General features: G+C 35.4%; 1 protein-coding gene across 1 annotated transcript in view; it reads right to left on the bottom strand.

Annotated features, from left to right (window-relative positions):
* TACR3 (tachykinin receptor 3) overlaps nucleotides 1–19,486 on the bottom strand; it is a 64,620-nt gene that overhangs the window by 24,948 nt on the left and 20,186 nt on the right. The window contains exons 2-3 of the mRNA XM_007449832.1: nucleotides 13,326–13,514; nucleotides 11,428–11,578 (exon numbers count right to left, since the gene is read on the bottom strand). Coding sequence (XP_007449894.1) covers nucleotides 11,428–11,578; nucleotides 13,326–13,514 — 340 coding nt within the window. The remainder of the gene's footprint in view (nucleotides 1–11,427; nucleotides 11,579–13,325; nucleotides 13,515–19,486) is intronic.

Genomic DNA, 19,486 nt, shown 5'->3' with positions numbered 1-19,486 from the left:
AGTCGAACAAACAGAAAAAGTTTCCTCGGTTTTCTTTCTGTTTAAGGTTAAGCCTGTTAGAATAAAGTGGAGAGGAACACTACCCTCATTAAAGAGCTGTCTCACTTGCCAGGAAACTTGCATCTTTATAGTAGAGCAGAAATCCTCCTTGGTGCCAGGAAGCCCTTGACTGTATCAACCCCTGTGTCCTAACTGTCAAGAAAGAGATTATTCATGTATTCTTTGCATTTTAGAAAGGATTTTTGTTTCTAGGAAAAATATTTTTAGCTGATGTTACCAGCTGAGGGCCTGGGGTAGAATGGGAAGCTCGTGGAAATATTTGCTGGGCTAGTAAATCGGTTTTGGAGATATGCACCACTTAAGCCTAAGAGTATACTCCCTGCTTTCCATCATTCTCTTAACTTAACCTCTCTATTAATTGTTTTCTTGACCAGGCGGTTTATATTTGATGTTGATAAAGTTAGTTTTGCAAAACACTGAAGTGTTATTTTCCTCTATGAAAGAAGGAGGCATTTTTTTTCAGCACAGTTTGATGTTAAGGGAATTTGGAATTTTACAATGAGAAGTATATGCATGGAGGGGCTGTACAACTAAGGAAGAAGAGCTGAAATCTCTCTTCATGGCTATGCAAACCGCAGAGTTACACCTCCACTGGTGACTTCCTAAAGTCAGTGCCTGTGGAACATCTGAATAGACAACAAGTGTTCCTGCAGCTGACACAGGTCTGGCTTTAGCAGCTGTGGGCTTTGTGGGCATGTACATGCAGGTGTTGTGCCAGGCCAGAGTCTGAGCTGCCTCAATAGCTCCCACAGCAGGTCCAGGTGCATGACTACTGCAGTCCTGGAACCTGACCTCAGTAGATCTGCACTGGTGGCCTGGTGAAAACAACACCTGTGAGTCACCAGGACCATCTGCCAGCATACCCAAGGTTAAGGTGGGACTGACAGCAGTGCCAACAACAGTGTACTTTATGAGCCTGCACAAAGCATGAAAGGGGACACAACAGAGCACACTCACAGGTGAACAACCCCAGAGGAGGAATACTCAGAGGATTCTCTCCCAGTGGGAGTACTTCAATCCTGCCTACCTTGCATCACAGATCAGAAACACAGCTAAGAAGCATATCTCAGGGCCTCTACTTCAACAACTAGGGAGCACACCATACCCCTGACAGGGCAGTGACAACCACAGAGCAAAGGGGAGGCCCAGCTCAATATCCAGCTCACCCACCAGGGGGCAGAAACCAGAAGCAAGAGGAACTGTGATCCTGCAGGCTGTGGAAAGGAGACCATAAACACAGAAAGTTAGACAAAATGAGATGACAGAGAAATCAGTTGCAGATGAAGGAGCAAGATAAAAACCTACAGAACAACTAAATGAAGAGGAGATAGTCAATCGACCTGAAAAAGAATTCAGAATAATGATAGTAAAGATGATCCAAGATCTCGGAAAAAGAATGGAGGCATGGATTGAGAAGATGCAACAAATGTTTAATGAAGACCTAGAGGAACTAAAGAACAAACAAACAGAGATGAACAATACAATAACTGAAATGAAAAATACTCTAGAAGGAATCAATAGCAGAATAACTGAGGCAGAAGTATGGATAAGTGAGCTGGAAGGCAAAATGGTGGAAATCACTTCCATGGAACAGAATAAAGAAAAAAGGACAGTCTCAGAGACCTCTGCGACAACATCAAACACAAGAACATTTGAATTACAGCAGTCCCAGAAGAAGAAGAGAAAGAGAAAGGGCCTGGGAAAATATTTGAAGAGATTATAGTTGAAAACTTCCCTAATGTGGAAAAGGAAATAGTCACCCAAGTCCAGGAAACACAGAGAGTCCCATACAGGATAAACCCAAGAAGGAACATGCCGAGATACATATTCATCAAACTAACAAAAATTAAATGCAAAGAAAAAATATTAAAAACAACAAGGGAAAGCAACAAATCACATACAAGGTAATCCCCATAAGGTTATCAGATGACTTTTCAGCACAAACTCTATAAGCCGGGAGGGAGTGTCATGATATGTTTAATGTAATGAAAGGGAAAAGCATACAACCAAGAACACTCTACACAGCGAGGCTCTCATTCAGATTCAATGGAGAAATCAAAAGCTTTACAGACAAGCAAAAGCTAAGAGAATTCAGCACCACCAAACCAGCCCTACAACAAATGCTAAAGGAAGTTCTCTAGGCAGGGAAAAAAAAAACTTCAAAGAGACCACAACTAGAAACAAGAAAATCACAAATGGGAAAGCTAACTGGTAAAGGCAAACATACAGTAAAGGCAGGAAATCATACATAAAAAATATAATATTAAAATCAGCAACAGTGAGAAGAGAAGTTGGAAACGGGAACTACATTTGAAACGAAGAGACCAGCAACTTAAAACAACCTTGTATATATATAGACTGCTTTATCAAAACCTCCTGGAAAACACAAACCAAAAAACTAAAATAGATACACACACAAAAAAGAAAAAGCAGCCCAAACACAACACTAAAGATGGTCATCAGATCACAGGCAAAGAGAGCAAAAGAGGAAAGGAAGAAAAAACACCTACAAAAACAAACCCAAAACAATTAAGAAATTGGCAATAGAACTACATATCAATAATTACCTTAAATGTAAATGGATTAAATGCTCAAACCAAAAGACTTAGACTGACTGAATGGATACAGAAACAAGGCCCTATATAGGCTGTCTACAAGAAACCCACTTCAGACCTAGGGATACATACAGACTGAAAATGAAGGGATGGAAAAAGATATTCCATGCAAATGGAAATCAAAAGAAAGCCAGAGTAGCAATATTCATATCAGACAAAATAGACTTGAAAATAAAGACTGATACAAGAGACAAGGAAGGTCACTACATAATGATCAAGGGATCAATACAAGAAGAAGATACTAAATTGTAAATATTTATGTATGCAGCATAGGAGCACCTCAATATATAAGGCAAATGGTAACAGCTGTAAAAGGGGAAGTCAATAGTAACACAATAATAGTGGGGGACTTTAAGACCCCACTTACACCAATGGAAAGATCATCCAGACAGAAAATTAATAAGGAAACAGCCTTAAATGACACATTAGACCAAATAGACTTAACTGATATTTACAGGGCATTCCATTTGAAAGCAGCAGAATACACTTTCTTCTCAAGTGCACACGAAACATTCTCCAGGATAGATCACATCTTGGGTCACAGATCAAGCCTTGATAAATTTAAGAAAATTGAAATCATATCAAGCACCTTGTCTGACCACAACGCTCTGAGGTTAGAACTCAATTACAGGAAACAATCTATAAAAGACACAAACACATGGAGGCTAACCAATATGTTATTAAATAACCAGTGGGTCACTGAGGAAATCAAAGAGGAAATCAAGAAACACCTAGAGACAAATGACAATGAAACCATCGATCCTAGATCTGTGTGACACAGCAAAAAGAGTTCCAAGAGGGAAGTTTATAGCAATACAATCTTACCTTAAGAAACAAGAAAAATCTCAAATAAACGACCTAACCTTATACCTAAAGCTACTAGAAAAAGAAGAATAGAGAGAACCCAAAGTTAGTAGAAGGAAAGAAATCATAAAGATCAGAGCAGAAATAAATGAAATAGAGACAAAGAAAACAGTAGCAAAGATCAGTGAAACTGAAAGCTGGTTCTTTGAGAAGATAAACAAAATTGATAAATCTTTAGCCAGACTCATCAAGAAAAAAAGGGAATGGTTTCAAATCAAAATTAGAAATGAAAAAGGAGAAATTACAATGGATACCACAGAAATACAAAGATCATAAGAGACTATTATAAGCAACTATACACCAATAAATGGAGAAATGGACAAATTCCTAGAAAGGAACAACCTTCCAAGACTGACCCAGAAAGAAATAGAAAATATGAACAGACCAGTCACAAGTACTCAAATTGAAAGTGTGATTTAAAAACGTCCAACAAACAAAAGCCCAGAACCAGACGGCTGCACAGGCAAATTCTATATCAAACATTTAGAGAAGAGTTAACACCTACCCTTCTGAAACTCTTCCAAATATCGCAGAGGCAGGAACACTCCCAAGCTCATTCTACAAGGCCACCATCACCGATACCAAAAACAGACAAAGATATCACAAAAAAGAAAATAACAGGCCGATATCATGGATGAACATAGATGCAAAAATCCTCAACAAGGGCTTCCCTGGTGGCGCAGTGGTTGAGAGTTCGCCTGCCGATGCAGGGGGCGCGGGTTCGTGCCCTGGTCTGGGAGGATCCCGCATGCCGCAGAGAGGCTTGACCCGTGAGCCATGTCTGCTGAGCCGGCACGTCCGGAGCCTGTGCTCCACAACGGGAGAGGCCACAGCGGTGAGAGGCCCGCGTACCACAAAAAAAAATCCTCAACAGAATACTAGCAAACAGAATCCAACAACACACTTAAAGGATCATACACCATGATCAAGTGGGATTTATCCCAGGGATGCAAGGATTCTTCAATATATGCAAATCAATGTGATACACCACATTAACAAACTGAAGAATAAAAACCATTTATCATCTTAGTAAATGCAGAAAAAGCTTTTGACAACTTTTAACACCAATTTATGATTAAAACTCTCCAGAAAGTGGGCATAGAGGGAACCTACATCAACATGATAAAGACCATATGTGACAACCCTACAGCTAACATCATACCCAATGGTGAAAAGCTGAAAGCATTTCCTCTAAGATCAGGAACAAGACAAGGATGTCCGCTCACCACTTTTATTTGGCATAGTTTTGTAAGTCCTAGCCATGGCTATCAGAGAAGAGAAAGAAATAAAAGGAATCCAAACTGGAAAATAAGAACTAAAACTGTCACTGTTTGCAGATGACATGATACCATACATAGAAAATCTTAAAGATGCTACCAGAAAAATACTCATCAAGGAATTTGGTAAAGTTGCAGGATACAAAATTTATACACAGAAATCTCTTGCATTACTATATACTAACAACAAAAGATCAGAAAGAGAAATTAAGGAAACAATCCCATTTACCATCACATCAATAAGAATAAAATACCTAGGAATAAACCTACCTAAGGAGGCAAAAGAACTGTACTCAGAAAACTATTAGATACTGATGAAAGAAATCAAAGATGATACAAACAGATGGAGAGATATACCATGTTTTTGGATTGGAAGAATCAATAATGTGGAAATGACTATATTACTCAAAGCAATCTACAGATTCCACACAATCCGCATCAAATTACCAACGGCATTTTTCACAGAATTAGAACAAAAAAATTTGCAATTTGTTTGGAAACACAAAAGACCCTGAATAGCCAAAGCAATCTTGAAAAAGAAGAATGGAGCTGGAGGAATCAAGCTCCCTGACTTGAGACTACACTACAAAGCTACAGTAATTAAAACAGTATGATACTGGCACAAAAACAGAAATATAGATCAATGGAACAGGATAGAAAGTCCAGAGATAAACCCATGCAGCTATGAATACTTAATCCATGACAAAGGAAGCAAGAATATACAGTCAAGAAAAGACAGTCTCTTCAATAAGTGGTGCTGGGAAAACAGGACAGCTAGGTGCAAAAGAATGAAATTAGAACACTCCCTAACACCATATGCTAAAATAAACTAAAAATGGATTAAAGACCTAAATGTAAGGCTGGATACTATAAAACGCTTAGAGGAAAACATAGCCAGAACACTCTTTGACATAAATCACAGCAAGATCTTTTTTGATCCACCTCCTAAGTAATGAAACTAAAAACAAAAATAAAATATGGGGCCTAATTAAACTTCAAATTTTTACACAACAAAGGAAACCGTAAACAAGAAAGGAAACCATAAACCAGATGAAAAGACAACCCTCAGAATGGGAGAAAATATTTGCAAATGAAGTAACTGACAAGGGATTAATCTCCAAAATATACAAACAGCTCATGCAGCTCAATATCACAAAAACAAACAACCCAATCAAACAATGGGCAGAAAATCTAAATAGACATTTCTCCAAAGAAGACATACAGATGGTCAAAAAATGTATGAAAAGATGCTCAAGATCACTCATTACTAGAGTAATACAAATCACAACTATGATGAGGTATCACCTCACACCTGTCATCAAAAAATCTACAAATAATGAATGATGGAGAGGGTGTAGAGAAAAGGGAACCCTCTTGCACTGTTGGTGGGAATGTAAATTGGTACTGCCACTATGGAGAATAGTATGGCGCTTCCTCAAAAAACTAAAAATAGAACTACCATATGACCCAGTAATCCCACTCCTGGGCATATACCCAGAGAAAACCATAATTCAAAAAGATACATGTACCCCAATGTTTATTGCAGCACTATTTACAATAGCCATGATATGGAACAACCTGAATGTCCATCAACAGAGGAATGGATAAAGAAGATGTGGTACATATATACTATGGAATATTACTCAGCCATAAAAAGGAATGAAATAGTGCCATTTGCAGTGACATGGATTGACCCAGAGATTGTCATACAGAGTGAAGTAAGTCAGAAAGAGAAAGACAGATATCGCATAATGTGGCTTATATGTGGAATCTAAAAAAATGGTACAGATGAACTTATTTGCAAAGCAGAAATAGAGTCACAGATGTAGAAATCAAACTTATGGTTACCAAGGTGGGTGAGGGGAGTGGGATGAATTGCGAGATTGGGATTGACATACACTACTATATATAAAATGGACAACCTACTGTAATGATAACCTACTGTATAGCACAGGGAACTCTACTCAGTGCTCTGTGGTGACCTAAATGGGAAGGGAATCTGAAAAAGAGTGGATATATGTGTATATATAACTGATTCACTTTGCTGTACAGCAGAAACTAACACAACATTGTAAAGCAGCTATACTACAATAATTTTTTTTAATTAATATAATCATTATCACCAATAATTAACACCCATTTATTGATCACAAAATACATGTGTTGACGTCTAGCAAACTGATATAGAAAACCCTTGTAAAAACAAAAGTATATGCATCGTGTAAATTCTTTTTGCTAACATGAATTTTTTGTTTACTGTAAATACTATATCAATAATCTATAATGGGGAGAGTCCTATATCATTTTACTAGTGGCAGGACTAAGAAATATTTTTATTTAACAAAATATGGAAAACGTTCAAGAACAGTTTCATTTATTCAGCAATATATAAGTAGACCTCATTTTTGGTCCTGAGGATATAATATAATCCTGAAGACATGAACTTTGTCCTGAAGATTCAGACTAAAATCTTTCCTCTGTGTGCTGGGTCTAGGGGCAGAGTATCAGGTTGGAACTCAGGAAGCCTAATTTCCAGAACTAGTTCTCTGTTTAAAGATTTTTGACCTTTAGCAAGTCACATCAAATCACTGCATTTTCTTATGTATAAAATGAGAATGCAGCTGATTCACAAAACTTTATTCTTTCAATTATTTATTAATTCACCATCCAGAAATCATTATGCTACGCACTGAGGAGACAATAGTGAGTACAGCACTTCTTTTGTTCAGTAGTCTACAACAGATTTGGGAATTTACCTGTGATAAAATGCACCACATTTCTTAGGGACAGTACCAACCATCATTTTAATTTAACCTCACCTAATTTTAAAGTACCTTATTCTTTCCTCCTCTATTTTTTTGTATACTCTAACAGTACTTGAACTTATTTTTAAATGAGGTTTAATTATAAACTGAAGAATTGTAAATGGATATTAAATGATATATTGTTGTTGAGAAAAGTGAAATTTCAATTATACAAACAGTCTAGTTAAGACTATTTAAGTCTACATTAAGAACTACTTAAGCAAGGTAAAAGAGCTTGAGTTTCCTGATTTGTTAAAAATGGAAGAAAATAGTTTCCACCAGGCTTACCTCCTGGGGATATTGTGAAGATTAGTACAGTCTATGTATGAGAATACAACTTGTATAATATAAATACTCAAACGTAAAGTATCCTTCTGAAACCTGGTCCTTTGAGCAAGTTCTCTAAAAGAACTCTAAAAACTTTTGTCCAGGATTCAAGTTCAAGTTCTGCTATATATTAATTTTGTGAGTTTGAGATTCAATTTCATTTTTATGTAAAACCAGAAAACATCACATAGGTACTGTGAGAATTAAATAATATTCATGTGAGAGTTATTTAGAAACTGTGACTCACTGTAAAATGTAGGTCAATATTACGTTTAAAAAGATAAATGGCCAGTTTTATACCTCTTTACTTTTCTACCACATGATGCTTTCTTATCTTCACAGTACTGGCATATATATTCACAGTAAAGTGCCTAAAGTAACAGGTACCATTTACTGAGAACAGTTCTATGTGCCAGGCACTTTTTGAAGTACTTAAGTATTGCCTCATTTAATCCCTATACAACCACATAGTATATGCATTATTATTACTTTCATTTCAGCTTATAGGGATTGTAACCTCTCTGAGGCTCAGATAGGCTATATTCCCCAAGGTATGTGCCAGAGTCAGCATTTGAACTTGGCACACTGAATAAGAGTCTCTGTTCCCAGTCATTACATTAAATTGTCTAAGAGTAACATAAAAGAATGCCATTTGTTTATCCATTCATCAACCCATTCTATATTTCTCTGAATATGTATTTTCCAATTCTCTCAAAGTTAATAAATATAATCTAATTCTGTAAACAAAAAATCATTTTTAACTAAACAAAATGATTTTATGAATTTTTATATGTAAAAATAAACAAGAATCACTGAGAAAATTCTGGGAAAAAAAGAGTAAATAGAGGTGAAGAGTTGCCCTATCAGATATTAAAGTACATATAAAGCTTCATTAACTTAACCAGTATGGTGATAATGCATGAACAGCCAGATAAAACAGAGTAGAAAGGAGACTGAGTCTCAAACACATTGGAGAACTTAGAATATGATAATTGTATCATTTTAAGTTAGTGTTGAAAAAGATGGGTTACTCAATAAATGGAGGTAGATATAACAGGAAAACATCTAGGAAATAATACTGGAGTCTCATTCTACAACTTACATAAATAAACTTCAGCTACATCTAAATTTTACACAACAAACATATTATGAAACCACTAGAAGAGTTTGATTTAATCTAATCTATCCGCATAAAGAGTGATTTTATAAAATCGACAATAATTGATACTATTCTCACAAGAGCATGTTCTGAAGTATTGAGAATTGTAAGATAGTGGTCCAGGTTCATTCTTTTATATGTTGCTGTCCAGTTTTCCCAACACCATTTATTGAAGAGACTGTCCTTTCCCCATTGTATATTCTTGGCTCCTTTGTTGTAAATTTCTTGAGCATATATGTGTGGGTTCTTTTCTGGGTTCTATGTTGTTCCATTAATAAATGCATTTGTTTTTATGCCAATACCATACTGTTTTAATTACTATAGCACTGTAATATAGTTTGAAATCAGGACGCATGCTGCCTTCAGCTTGGTTTTACTTTCTCAAGATTGGTTTGGCTATTCAGTGTTTTTATATGGTTCCATACAAATTTTATAATTATTCTATTTCTGTGAAAAATGCTATTAGAATTTTGATAGGAATTGCATTGAATCTATAGACTGCTTTAGGTACTATGCGCATTTTAACAATATTAATTCTTCCAATCCATGAACACAAAACATCTTTCCATTTATTTGTGTCTTCTTCAGTTTCTTGCATCACTGTCTCATTGTTTTCATTGTATGGGTGTTTCACCTCCTTGGTTAAGCTTATTCCTAGATATTTTATTCTTTTTGATGCAATTGTAAGTGTTATTGTTTTCTTAATTTCTCTTTCTGATAGTTTGCTATTAGTGTATAGAAATGCAACAAATTTCTCTATGTTGATGGTGTAGCACTTGTTATTGATTTCATATGCTAAACTTAATTTTCCTTTGAGAAATCCACATTGTGTAAACTTGGTTGCAATCTTCCCTGCACCTGTAATTGCAGCATGAGAAATATTAACGGGTAATCCATAGAGGAATCTTTTCAAGTGATTGCCACGCACTAAAGGGCTGCAGATATTTCCTCCTAAAGTGCTATCTTTTCTTATATTTTTCGAAAGGAATAAACACTTCCACTTCTCAAGTACTGTAGCAAACTAGAAAGGAATACACAGAAACTTTTCAAGATAATTCCTATCCACTGCCACTTAGGAAGAAGATTTAGTCAAAGCAAGTGACATCTGCGATCAATGCAAAGCTTAGAGGTAGGCGGTACACCTGATTGCAAGTTGTATCCCCGGTGGGGTAGAAGTTAGAGAGAGGGAACGAACAGCTATTAGTTTTCTTTACACTTCACTGCTTCAATTAGAATTATTTCATGATAATATTATTCATATCTGTTATAAATTTTAGGTGTTTTTTGACTTTGTTTTGATTTTAGTTATTTTCCTTTAAGACAATGGGGTTTTGAAATACCCAGTTGGATAAATTTTCATTATATCCTGATGAATTAAACTATTTATATAATTTGAGAAGTATAAAAAGCAGATGTGTTCTAATGGTATTCTTTGATTTATCAGCCAAAATACAAACTTTTCTCAAAATATCTTAATGAAAAATACCTGGTAAAAAATTAGGATCTTCTATATAAAAGTGCTTACAATATTTATTTTTCTTTGTTGGGGAAATATTATGTTATACATGACAGAAACTTAAAAAGATAATTTCATGGTTTTTGACTTTAATTTCCCTAGAAAATCTACTACTAAAATGTTGGTTTTATACCTGGATGATAATATACATTTTTTTAAACACATTTATTATTTATTTATTTATTTTTGGCTGTGTTGAGTCTTCATTGCCGTGTGCAGGCTTTCTATAGTTGTGGCGAGTGGGGGCTACTCTTCATTGTGGTGCGCGGGCTTCTCATTGCAGTGGCTTCTCTTGTTGTGGAGCACAGGTTCAAGGTGCATGGGCTTCAGTAGTTGTGGCACACGGGCTCAGTAGCTGTGGCTCGCGGGCTCTAGAGCACAGGCTCAGTAGTGTGGCACACGGTTTGCTCCACGGCATGTGGGATAAATGAAACTTCTGAAAGACTGTATAGTACGTCAGAGGCATTCTGTTCAATAAAGGACAAAGATAGCTAGAGCTGCAGAAATACAACCCACTGGGACTCCTACAGTGAAATTTCAGAAGTTTCACATGGTGTAATTAAGAATACTCTGCAAAAGGTAATAAAAAGTCTTTCTTTAAGGAAGTAACAATATCCCAGACTGATATTGTACATGGCCAGTGGCTTATAGAAGATAAAAGGAAAGTAAAATTAAAAATTGATAAAAAGAAAAAAACAGGAAAAAAGTAGGAGTCAAGCATCACATCATATTATATTAAAATGCCATAGCTAGGTTTTTTCCCTTCTCTTCACACAAATGCTGGATAAATTATATGAAACAGTACCTTCCTTTTAGCCTTTAGCTGCTCATGATACTTGTCACAGGTGTCCCCTGGGATCTCTCCTCCCCAGAGAGTGATTCCAACAATGGTGTATGTGATACCCATGATGAGCAATGGGAAACAGTACACCAGTATAATAACAATAATATGGTAACTGTAAGAAATAAGAAAAATATATGCTGAAGAGTGTATTGGAATGAAATAGTAAGACTTTGAATTCATTCCATTTTAAGTCATAATTGAACATGCCAAAGATTATTCCCACATTTTCTCTAAGTCCTCATTTCACAAATCCATCACAATACTATGCTATTGTCACTTACAATCATCCCGATGCTACCAGTTGATCTTTGTCAATCTTTACTTCGTGTATGAAAACTATAGCTGAACTGTAGTGCTCATTTAAACTACACACGTTCTCCCTTGCATAGAAGCTCAGGATGAATGCCTTTTCTCTGCTTGGTAGTCATTGAGCTAACCTAATTAAATGTATAATCGGAGGAAAAGAGATGGGACATATTAAACTGATCAATTGACATATTTTCTCCTATGTAAAACTGTTACATATATCCTACAACATCAATCATATTTGAAATAAATCATTCTTCAACCAAATGAAGAAAACGTGACTAGATGCTCTGAGTCACACTGGCACTTTTCCAAAGTCATGGTACATTTGATTGCATCATTAAATTTGGTAAATAATATACAGGTGTGTTAGTCACATCAAAATTATTATACTATAAATTATAACTAAATTTTGGGATTTCATAGCTTTCAATAAAAATTATAAGGATGCAATTAGGGAGGACTAGAAGGGCAACCAATAACATAATAACCAAATTAGAATTTGTATAAACTTTTGGGTGGCTTCTACTGTCTTATGAAGGCTTTAAAGTAATTAAAGAGCTTGGCATGCTAGTCTTCTCAGTCCCAGTTGTTTTTGTTTTTGGTAAAGGGAATCGTAAATCTTCTTGACTTCTCTACCCTGATAGCTTATTAAGTATTAACTTAAAGTCAATGGGGAATTAAGTCAACAAATAATTTTATTTTATTATTTTGATTAAATTAATTTTGTTATCATACAACCTAAGAATTATTAATAGTATATAATGGATAGAATGCAGTCCTCAGTTCAATAACTGCCGCCTGATTTTCCTTTAATAAGTACTTCTTAATGTTTTTCTTTAAAAATCTGGACTCTGAGTAGAGCAGAGTTTGATAAAATGGCTGCTTTAAAAGATGATCACTGTATTTGCGTCATTTGTTATTTTTAAAGGAAAAAATAGTTCACTAAATAAGAATTTTTTGAAATAAAATTAAAATGGTCAGCATAAAAACCAAAATGCAAACAATTGAACAATTATGTTTTTTTCATTTGCTTTTCCTAAGGTGGGTTCAAATTATGAAATATCAAATTCTATCATATAGCATTCCTATTTCCTTTCTAACCTAGTGCTTAAGTTTCTTTAATGCTAAAACAAAGGAACACAACCAAGAACCTACTAAGACTTCCTTTCCCTTCAGCCAGGCTTCTTAAAAGAGCAATTTGCACCTTTGGATTTCAGTTCCTCCCTTCTGGCTCGTTTCTCAGTGGATAACAACCTGGCTTTCCTTTGCACTTTCATTTCCAGTGATCTTATCAGTTCCTCCAGAAACTCTCCAGAGCTACCCCACATAGAGGTCTTCACATTTTTCCAGTTAGAAACCTTTGTAACTTATACAAAGGAATGGACTATATCATATTGTAGTATAGTATTTTTACGTGTCTCTTTCCCAAGTAATGTGTGAGCCCTTGAGGGAAATGTCTATGGCTTACCTATGTAGTTGTTGCTCCCAACCTGTAGTTCATTAAGTGTTCAATATATTTAGTTGAAAATTATAATAGAGTGTTAACTTACGTGAAATGTTGTTTGGGACCTTCTGGCCATTGCACATAGCAAAGAGTACGGCCCGGCATGACTTTGGTTTTGGAGTAAAGACACTGAGGGAAGGCAAGTAGAAATGCTAGAATCCAAATGCCTCCAATGACAATCTTGGTTGCAGTGGCAGACAGTCTGGGTTTCAAGGGATCAATAATGGCCATATACCTATATAAAAACAAACAAAACCATTTTGTTGGCTATCTTGTTAGTGGAGTTTAAAATGAGTTTCAGAGGTGTTTCCAGGGCCAGGGTTATCTCTCTTCTGGTAAACAAACTGAAAAAGATTTTGCTTGTATAAAGGCAGCATAGAATAATTATGGCATAGTCTTAGGAATCAGGCAGATCAAGGTTCAAACCCTATCCTGTCACCTATTTAACTTTTTGAACTCCATTATTTTTAAAATAGAAATAAGAACCCCCCTCTCTTAGTGGTGAAGTAACGATCAATAGAAATAATGTAAGTGAAAGGTATTGATTATTTGCTGTTGTGCCTAACACATTATCAGAACTCATATGTCTGCTGGATGGAATTGGAAAGATGCGTATCAAGTGCTTAAAAATATGAATTCTGTACCCCAAGACTTCCATTTTTCTTATGTATGTTTAACTTTTTAAAAAGAAAATTCTAGACAACTAATATGGATAATGTCTACATGATTGACAAAATGAGGAATTCCTCAGAAGGATATTGTCAACATAGCCAGTTAAAAGCATCCAGAGACAAGTTCAGGGTTTAGATAAGGATGAATAAATCAAGTTTGACTGAGGCTATGCTTTCCTATTACCTCTAAAATTGAATTCATACTGTATCATATAGATTTCCATAGTATTTATCTATGTAACTATATATAACATAATTGTTATAGGAAAATATATTTAAGGCTCTAAAATATTTATGTATGATTTTTAGAGTGCAACTTTTTTTTTTTTTTTTGGCGGTACGTGGGCCTCTCATTGTTGGGGCCTCTCCCGTTGCGGAGCACAGGCTCCAGACGCGCAGGCTCAACGGCCATGGCTCACGGGCCCAGCCGCGGTGGGATCCTCCCGGACCAGGGCACGAACCCGTGTCCCCCTGCATCGGCAGGCGGACTCTCAACCACTCCGCCACCAGGGAAGCCCTAGAGTGCAACTTTTTGAGAAATTAGAAACTGTTTGAATATGGTAACAGAAGTCAAGCTTTATGCACTTGGTAAAATAGTAAGAATATGTCTGGGAGAATTAAATTCCAGATTTAAATTGGATAAAATGGCTAATTGCCAAATTATGGCTAATACTCAGAGTAGAAAATAACATACACCAAATGAATTATATTTTGGCATTTCTATCAATAAAACACATTATTTAATTGTATTATTTTTACTATTGGCCATTTTGTGTTTCTCAAATATATTTTTATGTATGAAAATTTTTCAGAGGTAATACTTTTATCAAAGAATGAGTATTACTTACACCCCAAACATTTAATCTTATGAATGTAACTATTTCAAAATAAGGGTAATTCATTAACTTGTTTACTTCTCTTTGCTTTTGTAACTATTAGGCAGAATTAGATCTTCAGTAGACATATTGGAACTTATCTACCTACTATTCATAATGTTAAATTTAGTTGTAATTTACTTAAAGGAAGTACTGTTAATTTATTATGTATGACAACAGCTGTTAGGCAAAAGTGAATGTTAGATATGAAAAAAATAGTGGTACCTTGGTTTAGAGAAATAAAGTGAACCATACAAAGAAAATAAAATACACGTTTGAAACTGAAAACTGTTTAAAATTCACCTCTCATGCTTATGTTGGTAAAGATAATAATAGCAACATATATTGATTGCTAAACATGACTAGACAACTTATTGCACACAATATATATACATATATATATACATTTAGTATCCATAAACATTCAATAAATCAACTAATATTATCTCTATTTTACAGAAAAGAAAACTGAGGCTTAAAGATTAAGTAAATTATTTTAAAATGTCCCAAATGGTAAGAATTGGAATTCTAAACCAGTTCTGCCAATCCTCAAAGTCTACATAGGTACAGATTATGGCTTTGAATATAACCACTCGTGTAAGGAATTGTGGGAGAGAAAGAAAAATATATAAGGTAGAAGCCTTGAAGAGAATCAGAAGTCACATCTTGTCTCTAAATTCAAAAGCATTTATGTGCAATATTAAAGACGAAAGTCAAATATGTAAAGGCAATAATTGTGATTGGTCATTTCTGTTCCCATTGCTATGGACTATAAATCACCATAGCATTTCTCTCATTACATTGAACTGTTGCTTTATTGTGTTTCCAGAGTCAGACACAGTACTTATCAATAAGTTTTGTTGTACTGAACTGACTATTTCTCAATCTTATCATAAACTTTGCTTTTTAGCTTGCCTGGAAATTTATGAATGCTATTTGAATATTTAGACAGCTGATTTTTTGAGACTGTAATGAGAAGTTGAGTGACGTGAGCAGGTTTAGAGTCTTGTACAGCTACTACAGCATGGACAATTCAAAATAAACTACAAATTTCTTATTGATTTTTTTGTCAATTAGTTTAATGTTAGAGAAATTATTTCCTGACAGGTAGAATATTGTTTTAGTTGGATTGTATGGAAACAGTCAATTTACATTCTCACTAACTAACACTTTAGTGAAAGTAGAAATTTTGAAACTTCAAGCTGACATTTTTGTCATTTCTGGTCTGATCTATTATTCATTCATTCAGCCAACATTTCTTGGATGTCTACTGTAGTATCCCAGATACTGTAGTAATACAACAATGAGAAAAAATGACCTTCAGAGAACTCACAGTCTAGTGAAGTAGATAGATACTAATCAAATAATCTCACCAATAAACATAAAATTACAAATATAATAAGTGTTACAAAGGCAATGTTTATGGCTGTGTGAGTGCATTTACTGGGGAAAACATTTAGATTGTGAATCAGTCTTCCCTAAGAAAAGTATTCTGGGTTGAAACTTGAAAGGGTGACTAGGCAAGGTAGCAGAAGGGTGAGCATTGCAAAGATTTCTGGGGGAACAAACAACATGTGAAAAACTCCTGTGTTAATGGTGGGTTTTTATGGGTTGAATTGTGTCCCCCTAAAAAAGGTACATTGACGTCCTAACACCCAATATCACAGAAGGTGACCTTATGTGGAAATAGAGTTTTATATAGGTAATCAAGTTAAAATGAGGTCATTATGATGGGCCCTAATTCAATATAAGGTGTAAAGGAGAACTTTGGAAACAGAGAACCACACAGAGATTGCCACATGAAGATGGAGGATTGAGTGATGTATCTACATGCCATGGAATGTCAAAGACTGCCAGCAATCCACGAGAAGTTAGGAAGGGGCAAGGCAGAATTTCCTCATAGGTTTCAGAGGGAGCACGGCCCTTGCCAACACCTTGATTTCAGACTTCTAGCTTCTAGAAATGTGAGACATAAATTTCTGTTGTTACTCAGTTTGTGCTAGTTTGTTACAGTAGCCTCAGGAAACCAATGTGATGGGTAAGGGTGGGTGCATTGTGCACATGAGGAACTAAGGGCTAATGTAATTGAAATGCTGAAAGTGAAGGGGGAAAGTGATTTGAGACGAAGTTGTAGTTCAGCTTATAGAATTTTGTCCTCTGGAAAGTAATTGAGGTGATTCAATCAGGAGGGGAGAGTAATCAGATTTTAGTCTGGAGAATGGATTGAAGGAGGGAAAGAATGGAAGGAGGAAGATAAGTTACCTCATTATTGTTTTGGTTTGGGTGAGAGATGATTGCTGCTTGGAGTAGAGTATTACCACTGGAGATTGAATTACATTAATGATTGAGGAAAATAAAGAAATGTTGAAATATTGTAGAAAGGGAGAACCAGTTGACCAAAGAGGTAGGTAGAACTTCCAGGCACTGCTGAAGACCAATTTGAAATTGGTGATTAGGAATTCACTGTGGCATCAACGTTTCCTATTCTGTGACTCTCTCCTGGAATAATAATTTGCTCAACAGTAGGCATGAAGAAAATGGATCCTTAGGGTCAAATAAATACCCTCTGGACCTTGAGAAGAAATGATCAAACCCAGAATACAATCTCTCCCAAATGAGTGTCAGTACTTTATTTTTCCTTTAAAGAAATATATATCTTTGATATGATCACACTAGATTTTCCTAGGTGTTTGTCTGAGCTTCTCATTACCATTCTTCCCCACCAAATAGATTCTCAAATACATTAGAGTCCCCTTAGTCTTACTGTTTCACAAAGAATAGCTAAGATTGGATTCTTTACTCTTCCAATTAGCATAGCACCTAAACAAGTTTTAAAGTCACTTTTTGTTGTCTTTCATAGAGGAAGAAATTCTCAGAAATATCCATCAGAGCTCACATTATAATGCCATCTTTTATTAGTTTTCCTTTTCACTCTAATACAGGACCAGTGTCCTTTACCATGTACTTCTTTTCCTGACATAACTGAAGGGGTCTTTTTCATGAAAAAGATGATGTCTTTTGCAAAACAGAATTTTTTGACATAACTTTACTACTCTCCGTAAGTAAGCCTTTCCATTCTGTAATTGTTCTTGGTATATGGTATAATTTTTCCTTTTGGTAGCATTTTTATTAAGCTCTGTTTCTGGATCTTTACATGCTTATATACATTTAAAAATTTTGGTATAAAGAGAGAGTGCAGTCTTCAGATGTTTATTTGATTATATTAAGTAATATTTGCCTGAAATAATATAGATTTTACTGTTTTCCAGTTGCTTCTGGCCATAATAGACATTGCTTTAGTCTGTAAATTCAGGATCCTATAATCTGAAGTGAGGAGATGAAACCCTAGGAAGGAGCACTTGGTAAGAGATATGTATACAGCTGGAGACTTAGCCAATCTGCAGCAATCCTGAAAGGCAAGAGTGGTAGATATATCCCAAAGGCACTCTCTCCTTCTTCCCATCCCCTCCAGTGGTCTTGCATTAGAAAAAGCCAAGAAGAGACCCAAGAGTGAGGGACCCTATTGATACAGTCAGTCTACAGAAGTAGTCAGCCTGGTGGGCAGGGGCAGAAAAAAGAGTGGAATGGATAGTGAGTAGATATGAATTGAAAAATGGACATCATCCAGCTCAGATAATAATTTCTTGTTTTTCACATGCTAGTTTCCTTGCTGAAGTGATTTTTCTTTTGCTTCATATGTTATTCTAAAGTTGTATGACTGGAAAACTTCTAACCATCCTTTAATTTCTACTCAGATTACAGACTGATCACTGTAGATTCTTTCCCTCTCTCTGTGCAGAGTTAGTTTTTACCTCCTCAGTGCTGCAACAGCATTATGCTCATAATGATTTTAGCTCATTGGAGATATGATTTATTCTTCTCTGTGTTCTGTAGCACCTAACAAAGTATCTATAGTGGTCAACATCATTGTTGAATAGTGACTGCAAATAGTTGTTGAATATTTGGACAGATGGATGGGTGAATAATTGTTTACAAATAAAAACTTCAGCGTGTACACAAATTTTAAAAGGAATAGTTTTCTTAACTCTGCTAAATGGGAATAAACATGGCGTAGAGTATGATTATGAGGTTAAAATGACATTGCATAACACAATGTATTCAAGGAGACTTAGGTAATATCAGGCACAGTAGGCACTCAACCTAAATCACTCTAAAACTATATTGAATAAAATGAAATTAACACTTGAGAATTTTTAAAAAGTTGCTGTGGTAAGCTCGAGACAAAAATAAACAAAGATAACTTATTTAATGTGGTTCTTAGCTAGTTGTGATCAGAGTAGAAAGAAAAATAAGTTCACGCCAAAATTCTGATCTAAGGATTAAAAAATAAAAAAACTTTTTTTAATATTGTTATAACTTTTCAACAGAAGCTGTTCCATCAGGGTAGTGCATTATAGGCTATTTCTCTTTCAAATCTCTCCTTTTAGAAGAATTTCTTGTATGGAGAGTACTAAGGTCTTCTATGTATCATCAGTCAGGGCAACTAGTGCTCAGTGGTTCAATGATTAAATAGAAATGTTGCATGTTATACTTGGAGACTCTGTAAGTTCTTTGGGTGCACTAGGAATTAATTTCCTTCAATTTTGTTTAATATGGCCTATACCATATTAAACTCCTTTTTGAAGTGGCCTGTGGCAGTT

Source organism: Lipotes vexillifer, unplaced genomic scaffold (genome assembly GCF_000442215.2).
Source record: "Lipotes vexillifer unplaced genomic scaffold, Lipotes_vexillifer_v1.1 scaffold1287, whole genome shotgun sequence".
In the NCBI taxonomy this organism is placed as follows: domain Eukaryota; kingdom Metazoa; phylum Chordata; class Mammalia; order Artiodactyla; family Lipotidae; genus Lipotes; species Lipotes vexillifer.
Note: the sequence above shows the minus strand (reverse complement) of the source record. Positions and strands in the feature narration are given on the sequence as shown.